Source organism: Balaenoptera physalus (assembly GCF_965194825.1).
Source record: "Balaenoptera physalus genome assembly, chromosome: 9".
Classification (NCBI taxonomy): Eukaryota; Metazoa; Chordata; class Mammalia; order Artiodactyla; family Balaenopteridae; genus Balaenoptera; species Balaenoptera physalus.
The window spans coordinates 18910770-18931467 of NC_138888.1; the positions used below are offsets into that span (position 1 = coordinate 18910770).

The 20698-nt window shown below is 34.1% G+C and overlaps 1 protein-coding gene across 1 annotated transcript in view; it reads right to left on the reverse strand.

Moving 5' to 3' along the window:
• ADGB (androglobin) overlaps positions 1 to 20698 on the reverse strand; it is a 167508-nt gene that overhangs the window by 30625 nt on the left and 116185 nt on the right. The window contains 7 exon segments of the mRNA XM_082475050.1: positions 1380 to 1564; positions 6155 to 6342; positions 12041 to 12194; positions 12733 to 12867; positions 17410 to 17503; positions 19245 to 19382; positions 20007 to 20161. Of these exon segments, the coding sequence (XP_082331176.1) occupies positions 1380 to 1564; positions 6155 to 6342; positions 12041 to 12194; positions 12733 to 12867; positions 17410 to 17503; positions 19245 to 19382; positions 20007 to 20161 (1049 nt within the window).

A 20698-nucleotide genomic window follows, 5' to 3' on the forward strand; every position in this document is an offset into this window, starting at 1 on the left:
TAGGTATAGATTTAATAAACTATCTGTAAAATCTGTACATTGAAGGTTTAAAACATCGTTGAGAGAAATTAAAGATATACTGTGTTCATGGACCAGAAAACTCAGTTTTGTTAAGATGCCAATGTTCCCCAAGTTTAACACAATTCCAGTTAAAATCTAAAGCAATAAACTGTGTGGTCTATCCATATAATGGACTAATACTCAGCAATATAAAAAGGAATGGAGTAGCAACAACATGGAAGTATCTTAAAAACATTATGCTGAGCAAAAGATACCAGTGCCAAAAGAGGATTTACAGTTTTCCAATTTCATGAAGTTCTAGAAGAGACAAAACTAGTTTATTGTTATGGAAATGTGAACAGTGGTTGCCTCTTTGGGGATTGGGAAATTGAATGGAAATAGATTGAGGGATTTTTTTCTGGGTAATAGAAATGTTCTATATCTTGTTAAGAGTATGAGTCACACTGGTACATTGCACTTATCAAAACTCATCAACTTAGGTTTGTACTTCTTCCTATATGTAAATTACCCTCCAATAAAAGATTAAAAATGAATGACACAAAGTCCCTATCCTTGTGAATTCCTTCATTACTTCCTTCAGACATTTAGTTATTCATTCATAACCCGGTATCAAAAATATTGGAAACAAATATGAAAAAGGAAAATCATTTTTCTTAATATACGATAATCTACACGTAAATTAGGAGAAAAACAACTAATTCCAATAGAAAATGAGCAAAACACTCAAAACATTTTTCAAAGAAGGAAATACTAAAGGAGGATATATAAGATATATAAAAATATGCTTAAACCTCATTAATGATAAGTGAAATATAAATAAATCTTTTTAGCATTAAAATTGAAATGAAGAAATATGAAAAACCAAGAAATGTGATAATTTACTGTCATTCAGGGGAGTATGGACAAAAGAAGGTAAATTTACACAAACTCAATGGAGGGCAATTTGACAAAATATACCTAAATCACTACTGCATGTACCCAATGACCCAATAGTTCTACTTCTAAGCATTTATCTAATATATGCATATACATGTTCAGAAGATTATATACTCAGATTTGTTTTAAAAAATTCAGCACTGTTTATATAAACTAATGATTATAATGATCACAAATCACTATCAGTAGGAGACTTGTTACATTAATTATATCATCAATAAATTTGAGCCTTATACAACTAAATGAAATAAAATATTTTACTATTATTAATCCATAGTACTTCCTCAAGCCCTCAATTGCTTAGATTGCAAATTTTGTGGGAAATTACAAATTTTATATTAACCCTACAGCATGAGTACTGGTATATGATATTATGCCTGAAAATTATATAAGATATGTAAAATTCTAAAAGCCACACTTACACTGGGAGCTCAAGGCTTTCTCATTCCCCAAGAGGTTAATTGCTGGAATTATAACTTGGCCCTTCCCGGTGGAGCTCGCGATAACTTCTTCATTTTCTAGGATCTGTAGCTTGATGAATGCATCCGGTTTGGACGTGCGTACCTGTATTGTAACAGGATGTGGTAATGCAACTTTAACTGAATACCTATAAAGAAAAACATTCACCTTTATAAACAAGTATGCTGGTCTTTCCTTCAAATAGCTAAAAGAAACTGTCTCATTTGCTGATATGATACTCTACAAGTAAAACCACTTTATAAAGTCAGTTAAAATCCTGGAAATATTAGTGCTATTATAGACTTCGGCAAAAGATCCCAGTATGCTGTGGTAAAATGAAGTTAAATATAGGATGTTTATTATCATCATATCCCAAACAGGAAATGTAACTTTTTATTTAGATATAATAAGCACTCACTTGTAAAACTTGATAGATTGCAAACTACTGCCACATCAAACCTTTCCATTACGCCCTCCTCTGCAGTGGGACAAAGAGCACAGCTGGCAGTAGCTTTCAAAACCTCACTGTTAGCAGTGTTTGTTAAATACTGTTAACAGTGTTTTCTTTCACAAAAATACAGAGAAGTCAGAAGTAGTACCTGTCGCTTGTGCTCTCACCCTTTCACTAAGCTGGTTGGGAACCTCTTGCAAAAAAGACGAAATGTGCAGTCTAATTCCTTCCCAACTCCTCCCTTAATGCAGTCTAAGAGGTTTCTTGTTTTGTTGAGGTTCTTTCCTACTTTAGGTGAATCTTTGCAAATGTTCAGGACCCTATAAACTTTCAATTTCTCTAGAAATTTGCTTTTCTATCTTCTCTCTTCTGTATCTTAAATTTCCCCACTTTATTTCTCCTTGATATTGGCTTTTGTACCTGTGCAGTTCTCACCCACTGAAAAACAGATCAAAACAAAACAAAAAACAAACCAAAAAAAAAAAAAAACTTCAATCAACCCTGTTGTTCAGTCTCAGCTCTTTTTTATTCCCCAGCGAACAATCTCAGGAGAGTTGTCAACTTCCACTGTCCTCGGCTCATCACCCCCCACTCGCTCACAACACTCCACTCTGCCCCCAACCAAGGTGCTAAACTTGCTCTTGCCATGGTGTCAAGCACCTTGTCACCACCCTATAGAAAACGCAGTTCTCATCATCCTGAACTGTTAGGAGAATCTGACAAAGTCGAATCAACCCTCATTTTCTCTTTCTTCAAAAACTTTTCCCCATGAGCATAATAACTTTTGTACCTCCTATTTCAGGGGTGCTATTTTTAGACTTCTCTCACATTGACATTCCCATACATATCAGAGAATCTTAATATTCTGTCCTGGATCTGACTCTCTTTGTACAAACTTTCCTGGGCACTTCCATGGGCAGAAACAGAATAATGAGTTCCAAATCTATGTCTCCAACCCGACTCCCCTATGCAGTATCCCTTGGACATTTCATTGGTCTACCATGTTTAACACCTAAAAATGATTTAGGACTTCCTTGGTGGTGCAGTGGTTAAGAATCCGCCTGCCAATGCAGAGGACACAGGTTCGATCCCTGGTCCAGGAAGATCTCACATGCTGCAGAGCAACTAAGCCCGTGCGCCAGAACTACTGAGCCTGTGCTCTAGAGCCTGCGAGCCACAACTACTGAAGCCCGCGCACTCTAGGTAATCAAGTTAAAATGAGGTCCTTATGAAAAGGGGAAATTTGGAGACAGAGAGACACAGGGAGAATGGTGTGTGAAAAGGAACACAAAGACCCGGGTGATAAATCTACAAGTCAAAGAATGCCAATGACCAGAACCCCCTAGAAGCTAGCAGAAAGCATGGAGTATTTTCTCTCTTTCAGCCCTCAGTAGGAATCAATCCAGCTGGCACTTTGATCTCAGACTTCTAGCAGTCAGGATTTCTGTTGTTTAAGCCACCTACTTTGCCAGTTTGTGGGCCTTTGTTATGGCAGCCGTAGCAAACAAATACACTGACTTATTTCAGTTGCCATGATCACACACCTGGGTTATTTTGCAACTGCTACCTGGCTGGTTTCCCTGTCTCCAGTTATGTTTCCCTTCATCCATTCAACACACTGCAGTCTTCCGAGTGAGCTTTTATTTCCTTTTTTTCATGTTTTGTACCTTTTATGATTACATATAATTTCATAACAATAAGGTTCTAACATTTTTTCTGTTCTTAGAAATTATATTTAGAGTACTTTTTCAATTCATACATTGCAGACATAATGTTTTAACACAAATCTATTAATGCCATTTTTCTTAACATCCTCCAAAGCATCTCATTGCCTCTATGGTAAAATCTGAGTCTCTTCTTGCCTTGAGGCCCTTCAGGAAAGGGCCCTGCCAACCTCTGGATCTTACTGCTTGCTATAGCACCCTAGAACCCCATTTTGCAAACAAAACAAAGGTCATCCTGAAAAGGTCATATTCTCTCTAATTTCTGAATTTTTACATGTGCTAGTCAAGCAGTTCTCTCCTCACCTTCCTCTCAACTCATCCTGACAGATTTAGGACCAGCTGCTATGACTAATTTAGGTATTGGGTTCAATATCACTGAGTCTAATAGTGGCCCTGCTGTGTGATACAATGGTTTCCTATCATAGTAGTTAAAATACTTTATCACAATTGTTATTTTTAGTTACTGCCACATTTCCTTCCTTCTCTCCATTTTTTTTTTTTTTTTTGCTTCTTCTAATAGGCAGTATGCAAATATATTACAAGAAGCAGATAGATTAAAAAGAGAATTCTTCAACCCTTTTATTGCCCTCAGTTTATGTGCTTTTGTTTAGTATTTTCTCTAAAATTCTACCTGTATATAAAATATATAAACAAATATAAACATAAGAAAATATACTTGGGCTATACTGTATATATTGTTCTGTAATTTAGTTTTGTTGTTGATTATCTTTCTTTGCAAAAAATGTGAGCATGTTTGTTAAAGGGAAAAAGGTTTTAAGGAACAAATAAATATGAATTATAGAGAAAAATCAGCCAGAATACAATGAATTATTATTTGTGCCTATACTGTCAAAAAGACTTGGGTTTTACTTTTGAAAACCAATTTACCAATATGTATGGTATCTTTAAAACATTTAATCTCTTTAAAACAATAAATCTTTAGACAATAATCAGAAAATTTTAAAAATATTTACAATAAAATTTGCCCATCATATCTCTATTAATACTATAGAAAAAGTAGAAAAGGAAATTTGTAACAACAGGGAATAACCAATAACCAAAAAACTTGTATATTCATATGAATAATTATTAGATAATCATGAAAAAGAGTTCACAAAATGTCTTAATGGCATTGGGAAATGTTAACACTATAATGTTAAGTAAAAAGGTCAGATTATAAAACTTTAATTATGTTATGATTTTAATAATGTTAAACTGTGACTAGAAAAAACATTCTAAGAAAATACAATAGAATACGAACAATGATTGTTTCTAGGTTGTTTGATTATGGGTGATTTTTATTTCCTTAATAATATATTTACATATTTGCCAAACTTTCTGCATTGAAAAAATATATGAAAAAGAGAAGACAAGTATTCTAACAACTCATTTAATAACAACATTTAATGAACATTTAACAATATTTAATGAAGGCCAACTACGTATCAGGCATATAGCAATACATCCTGTATTGATAAGACATGGTTCCTGCCTCCAGTAAGTGTTAATTCTCATGGAGGTGGATGTGAAATTAACCATATAAAATTTGATATGTCACATTCTCAGAAAGAACAAAAGACTATAGAAACATGACCAGGACTAACTAGTTATATTTGGAGGTTTGGGTATAAAAGATTTGACTGTTGAAAATGATCCTTAAAAGTGATAAATTTTGCTAGGTGAAAAAATGGGGACAGGATATAACAAGACAAGAGGAAAGGCATGGGCAAGATAAAATCACATTACAAATATGTCAGGAGTTGGTCCATAGCTCCATCAAGAGAGTGCACCATGTGTTGGGAGGCTGGGCAAGAGTGTTTGTGGTTTGGATTTTATTTTACAGCCAGTGGAAAGTTGCCCAAAATTTTAAAGAAGGGAAATCACATATTTAAATGTGTGTGTTAGAAAGGTAACTACTCTGGTAGTAAAGGATGGATATGTAAATGAATAAGGTAAGAGAGACAGAGAAATAGTTAAAAATGAAGAGTGAATATAATGGAGACATGGACACAGCATTTCTATAGACAAAATATAATGAGGCCCTGAAGTAGTGGAGGACATTGAGAATAAAGAGGAGGGCATAGAGATGAGAGGTATGGGGGAATGAGAATCAAAAGGGCTGATTAATGAAAGAGAGTGGAGTCCATGATGAGGCTATTCATGGAGAATATATAAATAAGTATGAAAAGAAGGATGAGTTGGCAGATAAGGAGAAATCTACACAAGAGAAGAGTTAGAGATGGAACAGAACGAGGAGAGAGTAAAAAAGAGGGAAAAGTGTTATAAAGGATGTTCAATGAAAGTCAAATACGATGAGGACTAAGAAACCATTATGTGCAACATAGGCTTGATCTTATATAACATTTATATAATCACATTACTCTCTATGTTGTTTCCAAAAGTGTATAAAAGTGAAGTTCAAAATTCACCCAGAATTTTACAGAAAATTTATTGTTTTTGATAATATTAATATTTAAAATAAAATATTTAAATTTAAAGTCAATTATTTAATACAAAAATTATTAATATTTTTAAAGGAATGCATTTCCTTTCTGTCACATACCTGAATACAATTTTCTTATCATTGGGTATGTAGTAATCTCTGATTTCCTTTATGGCAAAGGTATTACATGGAAGATCTCGAGACAGGCATGGGAGTGGATGATAAGAACCGATGAGGCGCATTTTCCATCGTGAGGATGTTACATACACATCACCAGTATATGCTTCTGCCACGAATGTATATCCTTTCTACAGGAAAAAATAATTACACAGAAGTAAGTGACATTGTCACTAGTCTCTCAAAGGTACAATAGATGATTTCACAGTATTAAAAATATTTATTATCTTAATATACATAAAGATCCTAAAATCGATTGATAATCAACAAATCACTAGCATGTTTTGAAATCCCTCTTAAAAATTGCTATCTTACATGTTTTTGGAGAAAATGGAAAACTCTAACACTTTTGTTTGTATGGTTCCCTAGCTATAAAAAAAAAGTGCTTAACTGTGGTAGATGATTACTACATTTCCTGCTAATTCTCCTAATGCTTCCTAAGGCAGATTTTTATCATTATATCATCCTGGATTAGCCCAATAGCTTCCTACTTGATTTCCCTGTCTTCTCAGTATCATCTTTCTAAATATGAGATGAAAAAGGCAGAAGAGTTTATGGAAATGTAGTGCCCTTGGGATGACCACTGGCAGGTAAAGCTATCAAATTAGCAGCAGATCTGGTTCCATGGAACCCAGATGTGAGCCTGGAGATGAGCTCTTTAGGTTGGAGAAAAGAAGCAGTTAAGGAACCTGGGAAAGTGCTAACAGACAAAAGTTCAAAGTAATTCTGAGTTTATAATTCCATACATTTCTAACAAGACATAAGAATATAGATTTGTATTCCAGTTGCTCTCTGATGCAGAGGAAGCTCTCCAATGTGTCTAGATTTTCAGAAACAAAAATTAGAAATACACAAGACAGAATGAATTCATAACATTGCAAAAAACACCTAGGAATGTTAACCAAAATTCCAAAACCTGTAATAAGATCAGAATTGCAACACCCATAAGGACCTTTGACATTACGTTTGGGGCAAGAAGAAAAGGAAGATAAATCATGTATGCTAAAGTGTTTTTATCAGCAAAGTACAGATTTATTGCTGTTTTTGTTATTATTTGAGCTTGTGGTACTAATCTATTAAAGAAGCAAAACAAAATTACATGACTCTGATTGTGTGTTTGTCTAGACTCAGAGAACAATTTTGAGAGGAATAAAAGTTTATAAAATGGTAGGATAGGTATTGGTAAGTGAAAGTCTAAAGCTAAACCAGTGATAGGATTTTAAGAGAGGACCTGGTGACTCTAAAACGACCTCAAGACTCTGTAATAGAAGAGTAACATAATAGAGTACTGAGTACTGAGAAACCTCATAGATAAGTATTTCAAATCACAGGTTATGGTCTTTGAAAAATTATGAAAAAATATATGTCAAACAATTCTAAAGGATTAACTGTGTAACCAGGTTCTTTTTTTTTTTTTTAACCTTAGACACTAGTTCTGTGGACATACGTTAGAAAAAGTTGACCTAAAATAGGCTACATATGTGTCAAATGCCTGGAAAGTGCCAAAATGTGAATGCAATCATGGGCTACAAAACAATGGAGTAACGATCCTCCTTCATATGGGTTGGAATTCCCTTTAGAGGCTGCATTTAGTTCTGGGAACTACATTTTAGAGGGGACTTAGATAATTTGGAGAAATGTTCAAAGATCAAGAATTGTGACGAAAGGAAAACTATACCACAAAAAGGATGACTGAAGCTATTCTTGTATTCATACAGTTCTATATTCTCCTCCTCATTCTATTTTATTTTAAAAAGACCCAGAGTTAGAGGTTAGAAGACAGGAGGTATTTGACAGAGGGAATGGCTATGCTTGTTGCAATCCTAAATTTACAGTTTAGAAATAATAGTTAAATGGAGATGATAGAGTGTTCTTCTGCATATTGACTCAAAATGCATCATTTAAAGCTACCCCCCAAATTCAAGTTTAGTCTAGAAAGGGAGGTCTTCACTGGGGTTACTAAACAAAAACCAAACCAAACCCAAAGTATGCTAGATATAAACAAGAATCAGATTCTTATGTGGTTCAACTAAATATCCTTAAAGATCCCTACAAAAATTAAGTATCAATGGCTAATATGATTAATATTAGCATACTTATCTAGTGAAGTAAAGAGCTCATCTCTAGAATTTAATGACATCTACGATCTTGATAGAGTCTCCCTTTGAATGAAATCATCTTTTTCATGTGGATCTTTGGGACTTTTGATTTCCAATCACAAATGAAATAAATTTTTATATTCAAAAGGAAATCTAGGCCAAACTTGACAAACAGACATTAAAAAAATAACCCATCAATTGTTACTGGTGTGAAGACAAGTTTGTTAACAAAGAACTAGTTATCTCTTATAGTGTTTGGTTTAACCCAAGATATTCTGCTGGAGAGAGGCAAGGTTTATCAATAAATTTCCCAAGCTATAATTTTTAATAAATTGCTATTTACTAGGACATAAGGGAGAATAAATATAGTGCAAAAGGGAGTTGTATGGAGGGTCAAATTATATTAGCGTCAAATAAATTCAGTTTTTAAGTACCTGTTTGATGTACAGAAATTGTCTTTTATTGGCAAATTCTTCTATTTTTAATTGAAATATAAATACTCTTTCAAAGCAATTAGAAAAATAATATATTGGTGCACAGACTTTGAGTTTTTAAAAATTACATTTAAGTATATAACTCCAAATATACATAACTGCACACAAAAATATTGTCTATCAGACTTTCTAATAAAATGTAAATGTGAAGTAAATGTGCAAAATTTAATACAAACTAAAAATGATTTAAGTCCAATTTACAATTTGATAATATCTTCAAATTTAGTAAAATCAGACTGCATTATTGAGAAAATTTGTATCTCATGAAAAATAGAAAAAAAGATAAGCTTTTAATAAAACATGAGTTTTTAAATTATAATGAAATAGTATAAAAACTCATTAGTAAAATATAAAGTTTTAACAATAGTTATACATAGCCACACACCTCTATATATAGATATAAATGGATTAAATGATTTCATCAAAAATTTAATTGGCCTGATTTTTAAAAAGTTTCCTAAAATCCTAAAATCTTGGAAATAGTTTAACAGTGAACAAGTAGAATTTGAAATTAAAAACAAATTACATTAGCATCCACAAAACTGAAATACTTAGATATAAATCTAACAAAATATGTACAAGATGTGTATGAAAAAAATTATAAAACTCTGATGAACAAAGTCAAAGGAGAACTAAAAAAACGATTTAATAGATTTAATGCAATCTCAATCAAAATCTCAGCATGCTATTTTATGGATACCAACAAACTGGTTGTAAGGTTTATATGGAGAAGACCAAGAATAACCAACACAATACTGAAAGAGAAAAACAAAGTTGGAGAACTGAAACTAATCGACTTTAAGACTTGCTATAAAGCTGCCATCATTAAGACAGTGTCATTTTGACAAAGTAACAGACATACAGATCAATGGAATAGAATAGACCCAGAAATAGACCCACATAAATATAGTGAACAGATCTTTGACAAAAGAGCAAAGGCAATACAATGGATCAAAAACAGTCTTTTCAACAAATGGTGCTGGAAAAACTGGACACCCAAAGCAAAAAAGAGAATCTAGACACAGACCCTCACCCTTCACAAAAATTAACTCGAAACGGATTACAGACCAAAATATAAAATACAAAACTATAAAACTCTTAGAGGGTAACATAAGAGAAAGCCTAGGAATCTCTTGGGTGTGGCAATGACTTTCCAGATCCAACAAAAAAGGCATGATCCATGAAACTGGATCCATGAATTTTAATGAAGCTGGACTTTATTAAAATTAAAAACTTTTGCTCTCTCAAAGAGCATGTCAAGAAAATGAGAAGACAAGCCATAGACTGGGAAAAAATATTTGCAAAAGACACATATGATAAAGGACTGTTTCCAAAATGTACAAAAACTTTAAAAACTCAATAATAAGAAAACTAACAACCTGATTTAAAAATTGGCCAAATATTTTAACAGGCACCTCATCAAAGAAGAAATATAGAAGGCAAATAAGCATATGAAAAGATGCTCGACATCAGGGAAACTAAAACAACAATGAAATAACACTACACAGGTATTAAAATGGCCAAAATCCAGAACACGGACAACACCAGATGCTGAGGAGGGTCTGGAGCAACAGGAGCTCTCATTTATTGCTGGCAGGAATGAAAAATGTTACAGACATTTTGGAGGCCAGTTTGGTGGTTTCTTACAAAACTAAACAGTTTGGCGGTTTCTCACTACATGATCCAGAAATTATGCTTCTTGTTATTTACCCAAAAGAGTTAAAAACTTATGTCCATACAAAAACATGCACACTTTGTTCATGATTGCCAAAACTTGGAAGCAACCAAGATGTTCTACAGTAGGTGAATGGATAAATAAACTGTGGTATATCCAGACATGAAATATTATTCAGCGTTAAAAATAAATGAGCTATTAGCCATGAAAAGACATGAAGAAAGCTTAAATGCAAGTTTTAAAGTGAAAGAAGCCAATCTGAAAAGTTTTCTTATGTACTATATGATTCCAACTTTATGACATTTTGGAAAAGACAAAACTATGGAGATAGTAAGAGGATCAGTGGTTGTCAGGGCTCGGGGTGGGTGGATAAATAAGTGGAACACAGAGGATTATTAGGGCAGTAAAAATACTCTGCATGATCTCATAATAATGGATGCATGTCATTTTACATTTGTCTAAACCCATAGAAGGTACAACACAAACAGCGAACCATAATGTAAACTGTGGACTTTGTGTGATTATGATGTGTCAATGTAAAATGAGCAACTGTAACAAATGCACCCCTCTGGTAGGGGATGTTGATAATGAGGAAGGCTGTGCACGTGGGGGAGAAGAGAGTATAAGGGCTATCTCTGTACTTTCCTCTCAATTTTGCTGTGACTCTAAAAAATAAAGTCTTATTTTAAAAAAATTCTTAAAATAACTCAAAAGAACTATCGGGTTCTTTTAAGGAGTGATATTCTATATCTTTTATTCCTATAAACCAGTATTTATCAGGTAGATGTGTCTAAATTTATACAAAATAATGCATAGAACCATAAAAGTCAATCACAACCACAGCTCGAAGAGAAAAATAAAGAGGTTCAAAGCCATACAACTAAAGAATGGAACATCCGAGCTACAGGAGATCTCCTGATTTACAGTGCAGGTATACACTATCTTTTATCGTGCTTCCCTCTTAGAAGAAATGACTGGAAACACAAATATGAGGTTCAGGTAAATAGAGAGGCAACATGATTTGCGTGGACATCAGCCATCAGGGTCTGTATTCAGCAGGAGTAATGTGCCAAGAGTGTCTATTCGCGAAGGAATCTGGGCAGCCCTGGAAAAGACTGGGGCTGGTGGGGTGGTGAGTGGCTGTGTAATCACAATCTTCTGACATGTTTAGGAACAGAATAAAAAACCCACTGGGACACTGAGAAAACCTGCTGCTTTCGTTTGGTTTAGGGATAGGACTAAATGTGCTCTTTACCTCCATTTTCATTTTAAGGGTTTGTATGATTTTATGATTTTAATAATGAGAGTTTCTAACTTTTCCTTTTGTCATATTTTCTTTGGAGATAAGATAAGAAGGAGGGCTAAAAGGTGAATGTTCTAGCACTCGCATTAATTACCTTTTGCTGTCAAATACATGGGACTTCTATGGAGAAAGACCAGGACCCTATTCCTCTGTTATGTAGATTGAAAACACATCTGTTCTACCTTCTGTTGGAACCTCTCAGGGTGCTGACTTCTCACTGCTATTCTATCATATGAGGAGAATAAATTTTACACCTACCTTATTCTTAGTATAAAGATAAGGCACCACTTTTTGGAATACCTTTGGCACTTGTTCCATTGTGTCATTATTAACAACGTGGAGGATACAGACTGGAAGTGTAGTATATACTTTGGGAACCAAAGTCATATCTTGAGGAACCAAAAATGTTTCTCTGTAATTACAAAAGCATGAACTTTCCCTTGACATGAATCATAAAGAAAGTTTGAAATTAGGTTTGATGCTAAGAAATAAAAACATGTTTAAAGTTGCAAATAACTTAAAAGCACGCATACTGTTTTCCTTTAAAATTCTTATTGATACACTATTTTGTCATGCAAATGCAAACCTTTTAAGAAATCCCATTTATAAGTAGTTTGTGACTCTTACCTAATAGGCTATTGCTTTGAAATTAATAAATTTATTTATATATGGAAAGCGTATCAATTTATTATATTATGTTTACCATACTCATAAAAAGATCTAACAATTAACACTTCATAGTCTTCATATTTTGTTTAAAGAAACATGAATAAAAATTTCTATAATATCTCATTTATGCATAGCAGATATGGAAGAAATTTTAACTAACTTCTGAAAGCAACTTAAACGTTCATATTAATACTTTTACTACTATCATAAAGAAAGCTCTGTATATATGACTATTTCATGCCACTTAAGAGTGATGTTACTTGCCAATATGATAGCCTCACCTGAACACTATAAACCAAGTATTTGGTGGCTGGTCTGCATAAGTCACAGTGTAGTCAGCAAAAGCAATCTTAGTTTCTTCATCTTGATAGCATGGATAAGATTCCATAGACTTGCACTTACTTTTAAACATTAGTCTAAAAATTTAAAAATAATTTAAGTACCAATGGCAAAAGAACTTTTAAAATAAATTCTATTTACAAAAAAGAAATAGGCAAAGAAACAGCATAAAATATTGTAGTACATTGTTGGCTAGATTGAGTCCTTCATCAAATGGGGGCTCGTGGTACAAGGCACCAAAGCAGGAGAGCCCATTCCAGATTAACCATGATGTCTATCAAAGGTGCCCAAAGTTATTTGAAGTTCTTAGTCAAGAGAGAACCTAATTCATGATCGAAGGAGTAACTGAAATTTATAGATGGGAAATCAGCACTGAAGTTCAACCTATAAGGGTGATGAAACTAGAAGCAGGCAAACTAGCAATAAAACTGGGTGGGAGCCACTGAAGGTCTGGGGTTGACTGGAGACTCAATACTAGAATGGAGTTTAAAGTGAGGAATGGATTTGGAAAAAAAGACTAAAAAAAACCCCCTAAAAACAGAGGCCACAAACAAGGGGAGAGTGCCAGAGTTTTCCTTCTACATGATTTCTGGTGCAACTGAGGTTTCTCCATGTTTGACCCCTGGAAGCCTGTGACATATTCCAGAACACGATGGAAGTGATGAGAGAGATCCTCCGGGTCCTGTACCTCCCACTCTGCCAGGAACCGGACCCAGCCTCAGTAGCACCAGGAATCTCAGGTCTTTTATACAATGTCTTGAGTATTAGCTGGGACAGAAGCTATAATGGCCATAGGAATGGTTCTCTGTTAGAGGTCTAGACAGAGCTAGAGGTGCTCTTGGCTTCCAGAAGGTGGATGGCTCAACTGTGCTGTCACGGGGAAGCAGAGCCATGGAGGTCCTCACAGAGGATGGATTCACCTGCTCCATTTGATCACTGGTCTTTGGTGGTGGGAGGAAAATGACAGGTTTATATTCGGAAGGATTTTAAAAAGCTTTTCAAAATAATGACAAGAACAAAGTCCAGGGTGATTATATATTCTGGTTCTTCTGGGGCAGTCCTGGTTTAGGCTCATATCCCTGGCGTAATTATTAATAGTGCTCCCTCGTTCCCTGTCAAAGTGTCCCAGTTTGGTTGATAAATAACCTGATCACCCTCACTAGGAAGTATGACGTGATGGTGTGTCAATGCAGAGTACCCCCGTCAGTCACATGGGGGCTGGCTGAGTCTAAATGCAGGAGCCGGCTGAGCCAGTACAGGAACTAAGCAGGCCACATAGCGAACTGCGTGCAATGGGTCCCACCACGATTCTAAGAGAAGGGTGCAATTTAAAGGCTTTCCAGACTGTCACTGTTTCCATCACACATTCTACTATTTCTCATATACCTCAGGAAATTCTGATGAGTATAGGACCATCAAAATCCTGATGTACCTTGTGGAATGTCTTAAATGACCCATAGAGAGATATCCCTGACATAATCAAAAGATTTAGTTTTAACTTTGCATCCTAGGACAGAGAGAAAGTTATATTGGAAAACTGAGCCTTGCCCAAAGTCAACTTGGTGAAGTTGTGCCCCTACAGGTCTGAGAATGCAAGGCTAGGCTCAAGGACCTCAAAGTTACTCATGTACTACTACTACTAATAGCAATATTTATAATAGCTAATGTTGTGTAATGGCTCAATCTGTAGCATTGTGCTAAATAATTTTCCAGGATTACCTTAATTTATCTTTACAGCTTTATAAAGGAATAATACTATGAAGTAGATATTATTATCCTTATATTACAGATGAAAAGAACTTAATTTTATGTTCAGAGCGGATAAGAAACTTACCCCAGGTCACACATCAGATAATTAGTAGAAGTGGGGTTAGCATTAGGTCTTATACTAAAAGATGTGCTTTTGACCATGTAATTAATGCCTGCTAGGATGAGGAGGTAGCTTTGGATGCTCCTGACATTTAAGTTTAAAGATGGGTGAGACTTGTGAGTTTCATCCGTTCAATAGATTGGGGTGTACAACTCAAACTATTGAAAGAGCATGGCCAATATCTGCATTGGATATTCGCTGAGTTTCTTTCTGGGAAATGCTCTTGGCTATGGTAGAAGGAACACATGGAGAGGAACGCCAGCTCCCTGAAGGAGTTATGCCTGTGTTTCAAATACACCTCCATAGTGAACTGACCTGAGTCCCTAATAGGGCAACACATGATTTTAGCACTCCATTTACATGAAAATTAGGTGTAATTTCTGGGCCAGAAATCTTCCTCACAATGTTGAAGCAGTTTGGAGAAGGAGGTTCTTCGTGCTCTCTGTGTCTGTCCAAACAATTGGGGTCTTAGGCAGAAGAGTACCTGTTTTAGAAAACGGCTTCTGGAGCAAAAGTTTAATCAAGCTGAATTATCAGGTGATAGCAGAATCCACAGGTCAGGACTTAGGTGAGGTGAGTGAGGTACTCACTCTCAGGGTTGGGAAAATACAAATTTGGATTTTTTCCAAATTTAAAATTTTGACATTTGGCTCATCATGAAATTTTTTCATTAACTTTAGGTTATTTTAAATTTTTATATGTTTACATGCATAATTTTCTATTTGGCTCTTGCTTACAAATATAAGTCCAATCGTTATTTCATTTTGACCTTGTATCCAGAAACTTTAATTTTCTCATTAATTCTAATAAATTCATGTAGATTTTTCGGCATTTTCTACATATATAACCATGTTGTCTGTAAACAGTGGTTTTATTTCTTCCCTTCAAATTCTAGTGACTTTTATTTTGCTTTATTGCCTTTTTGCCCTTCACAAAATTCCAGGATTATCTTGAATAGAAGTGTTTGGTCAGGCGTCTTTGTCTCATTCTCAAACTCAAGGAAAAGCTTTCAAAATTTCACCACTAATCATGTTTGTAGTAATTGCTTAAAAATAGTAGATACCATAACATATTAAGGAAAGTCTTCTCTAATCCTAGTTTGCTAAAAAATTTAAATATTTTGAATTTGTGTTAAGATTTTTCAAATGTTTTTTTCTGAACCTATCCAGAGAACCGAGTGATTTGTTCCTTTTCCCTGTTAATGTGCCGAATTGATGAATTTCCTAATGTTAAACCACTATTACATGTCTTAGATTGGGAGAGCCACTTGGTTATAAGGTATTATTCTTTTTATATAATTCTGATTTTGATTTGCTAATATTTTATTACATTTTTTCATCTAATTTCACGAGGGCGATTGGTTTGCAATTTCACTTTTTTTACTGTCCTTGTTGAGTTTTTTAAATCAAGGTTATGAGTTGGTAAATGTCTCCTCTTTTTTTCTGTTCTCTGGAATATGTATAAGATTAATCTTACTTCTTAAATTCGCTTGTTGATCCATTAGCATTGCTAGCGAATGTATTAGCATCCTTGCCCTCCCAGTGTTTCATCTAGATTATTACTTTTACCATTTCTGCAATAATGCTAGAACCTTAGAACTCTTTAAAGCTTATTACTCAACTTCTGCATTTTGCATTGTTAAGGTTAAGAATTTACTCCTACATATGGCTCTTAGTGTGATTGTCCTTTGAAAATAGTGTGTCTTATTTCTCTGGTTACTTTGAAGGTTTTTATTTTGGCCTTTGGTTTTCAGCAATTTGACTACGATGAGTCTGGGTATGGTTCTCTTTGTGTCCTTCCTGCATGAAGTCTGCATGCAGAGTCTCTTGAAAATATGGGTTGATGTATTTTATCAGTTTTGGAAATTTATCAGCTATTATCTTTTTACATTCTGGGACTATAATGATACAAATATTAGACTTTCTAAGCATGTTCCCCATGTCCCTTAGCTCTTTCCTTATTTTCCACTATTTTTCTATTGACCTATCTCCCGTTTCACTGATCTCTTCCTCTCTTCTTCCTGATCTGCTGTTAACTAATTAAAAAGTTTTAAATTTCAGTTGTTAAAAATCTTATTTATGTAATTTCCATTTAACTGTGTTTTATTAATCTAGACTTTTAATTTATTTTCTCTTTCTTTAACCTTTATTTTCTTGGGCATTTCCATAATAGTTACCTTTAGAGATTTGGTCTGCTAGCTCCTACATCACCAAATGGTCTGCTTCTTTTATATATATATATATATATATATATATATATATGATTTTCTCTTAGTTTTTTCAGATTATCCTGCTTTGAACATGGTTTGTGTTTAAAATGCAGTTTTCCTAAGGCTCAGTCTACTTCACACTTGTTCCTGTTTCTAGAATGTTGTCCTCCAGGGATTTCAACAGACAACTTTCATTGTTTACTGAAGTCCTCTCCCCTAGCAGGTCCTAAACTCTAACTTTTATCTCTTTAGCACCAAAAGACTTCAAAAAAACTCTGTTTTGCTTCTCAGAGGTTTTATGCTTAGGGTATTAGATAAGTGCAATGAAGACAAACAAAAAGTAGGAAGTGTGGAAGTTCAGAAGCAATGGTATGTTTCTAGCTGCGGTGATTAGGAAAAACTCAACAAATATAGTAGCATTTGAACTGGAATTTATAGTAAGATCATTACACTGCTTTACCTTAAGAAAGGTACATCATTAGGTTACAGTAAGAAACAATAAGAAAGGTTACAATAAGAAACATCATTACACTGCTTTACCTTAAGAGAGAAATCGCATACTGTTCTATATTCTGTTCCAGTACAGCCCAAACTTTCTGAAGAGTATCTGCAACACTGGTATTTTCCTTTGTGCCTAAAAATAACAATAAAAAATAGCAATATCAAAGCTGTAAGGTGCCTGAAAAATCATTTTGTTCTAAGCCCTCCTTTTACAGGTGAGGGAGTTGAAAATCACCAGTAAGGTAATATCCAAAGTCTGAAGCTTTACTAGCAATAAACCATGTTTAAAATATAAAGCTATGAACCTCTAGTCAAGAGCTCTGCTCACAATTTTATGCTGTCTCCCTTCATCTTCAGTTTAAACATTATAAAATGCTCTTTGATCTAACTGAAGATACTCATCAAAGCATTTACAATGAGAGATCATTTATCACACCAAAAAAAATCCTTATGAAAGCTCTTGTGTCAGAAAAAATAATCCATCCAATTTTTCTAAAAAACAATGGCTAATAGGATCTCACTGAAACTTAATCTAAAGCATAATCCACAAATGGCTTAAGAGGTGATTTGGCAAGAAAAATGCAAATCCATAATAAATGCCTCAAATGAAACATGTCAGAAACTGACTTTTTTTCTAATTATCCTAATTTCTTCACAGTACTTACTCATATCTGAAATCAGTATCTTAATATATTTACTTTCTGCTGTATGCCTGTGACCACTACAACACAAGATTCATCAGAGCAGAAACCTTGTCAGTTTTACTAATTTCTTTCTATAAGTCCAGAATCTAGAACAGTTCTGTACACACAAGAATTATTCAATAAATATGTTTGAGCGAAAGAATGCAAATGCTATTAAAATATTATTAAGCTGCTCATTTTTGTCTTTATAAAGAGAAAAAAATCATTGTATGAATATAATTTTTACAGCATATATGGACAACATGTGTATTTTACCACATATTTAATTTGATGAATTTATAATTACTTTTTTTTCTGATAGAAAAAATATAAAAATCAAGTGACAGCAATATTTTTCTACCACAAAACTGTGCAGTATAGTTTGTTTCTTTTTACACTTGTGTATCTATAGTTTTTACTGCTTAGATGAACATTTTGGTATTTCTCATTGAATGTTTCAGAGATATTTTTACAACAAAATGTCTCAAAATACTCAAAGAATTCTACCGGAGGCAAGGCTTTTTCTCTAAAAGCATTAACAAAAATTGCAGAATGAAAATAATTGAATATAATTTTTTTGCCTCTGCAGTGTATTATTTTGAGCTGTTAAAATAGACCTCACGAAATAGTTTACTTCATATGCATAAATATATTTGATTTAATAAATATAATAATATACTTTAAAAGCATTTTATGCCTTCTAAATGTATGTCACCACAGGCATATATGGAAGCTTCTTCATTAAATTCATTCATTCATTCACTCATTCATTCATTCGCTTCTTTGAAAAATGGTCTAGAAATGTAAAAACTGTCTATGACTTAGCTGAAACTGACTGCTAAAGCATTCTGCTAGGCACAGGGGATGGATGGAGAAAAAGGCCAGTTTCCTGTTTTATAAAGAACGCATGATAGATTGGGAAAATACAGCTGATCATTTATTCATTCATTCATTCAGCCAGTATTTGTTGTGTGCTCAGTCTGTGCCAGGCACTGCACTATATCCCAGGAACAAAAAGCATAAGTGTACTGACATGCATCCTGAACTCAAGGAAATTCAATATTGATAGAATTAAAAAGAATTAGCTGAGCCATAAAGTAGAATGACTCTAAAATGCTTTTTGTTAGCACGTAAACAAATAAGCATCCTTATTTATGCAAGTTCATTTTATAAATGATTGAAAGAGTATACCTGGTGTTCTAGCTTTCATAAGTAATCTGACGTACGTCCCTCTCCACATGGCTTGAATTTTAATTGCTGCTGCTACTTCCTCAGGAGAATACTCTTTATCGCTTGTTGGCACATTATATTTAACATCTCCCCATTCCGCTGGAAAGAGAAAAACAAACTTTGGACTGAAAGTTATATCTAATCTCTACCCCAATTTTCACTGCCTTTAACTGTTAAAGCCCTCTAATGTATAAAGTGCCACAATGATAGATTTGTTGTTATATTTAACATTGCCTTCTGCAGGTGGTTCTTTTTTAGAATATAAACATTCTGGAGAAGGGAAACACTAAATATTGACACTTTCGTGAACTAGTATTGATTCCTATGTGAAAGTAGCATGGAGGTTCTCTTAAAATTGAAAGAAAATGTTAAAATGGTGGGAATAGAACATCGGAAGAGGAGGAAATGAGGGTTACTTAGATCAGAGAATCTTCCTAGAATTACTCCAGTGCTACTGTATAGATAGTGATTGTCACGCACTTTAAGGTCAGGAACAAATAAAACTGGGAACTGGGCTGCCCTGGGTGTATGTGGGACAGGGGACACATGTCAGATCTTTGGAACCTTTTGAGCTTCTCAGGGTATAGCCTGAACTCTACAACTGTTAATATAGACCCATTTTACCTATTCCACAAAAATTTTGAGTGTACTTTTCTCAAATTATTTAGCCCATATAAGGCTAGGAATTCCTTTGTCACATAAATATCTAAAATTAATCAGTACCTAAAGAAGCCTCTTCCAAAGAAGAATCAAGTAAGTCCAAGTCCAAAACCATAGCACGGAATGCAAATTTGAGGTTGGGAAGAGGTTTTGCTATTTGAGCTTTTTTCATTAAATGCCATAAAGAAACATGAAAAACCTGAAAAAGATAAAATGCACTAGTATATTTTTTAAATCAAGAAAATACCCTTACCTGGCCAGAGAGGCTCTAAAAAACTTCAGATACTCTAAAAATAAAAACTATGTATTTCTCAGATATACACACCATCTAGCAGAAGACTCTTTGCAGACTCCCTCATCCAGTAAGAGATGAAAATTATTTATCATTTGACTAATTTTAACTTAATAAGCTTTAATCACCACAACAATGTTTATAATGTACATTCAATTAAAATATAACATTAAACGGATTGAGGAGATATAGTGTAAGATAAAAAATAAGGTTCTTATGCCTAAGCAAGTTAAATACCAGATTTCTTTTATCCCAAGATGCCACCCATTATAAGACACACTATTAGTTCCTGTGCTTCAAAAAAGAAGATATGTCAGTCAAAGTTTTTAATCACTTTCTTGTCACTTAACGAGTATTTACTTCCTATTGAAAAAGCTCTTTTAAATTTATTTAGGCATAACTTTTTCATCATGTATCACACTTAAACGTACATGAAAAAGTAAACTACATAAATTGGTTAAGT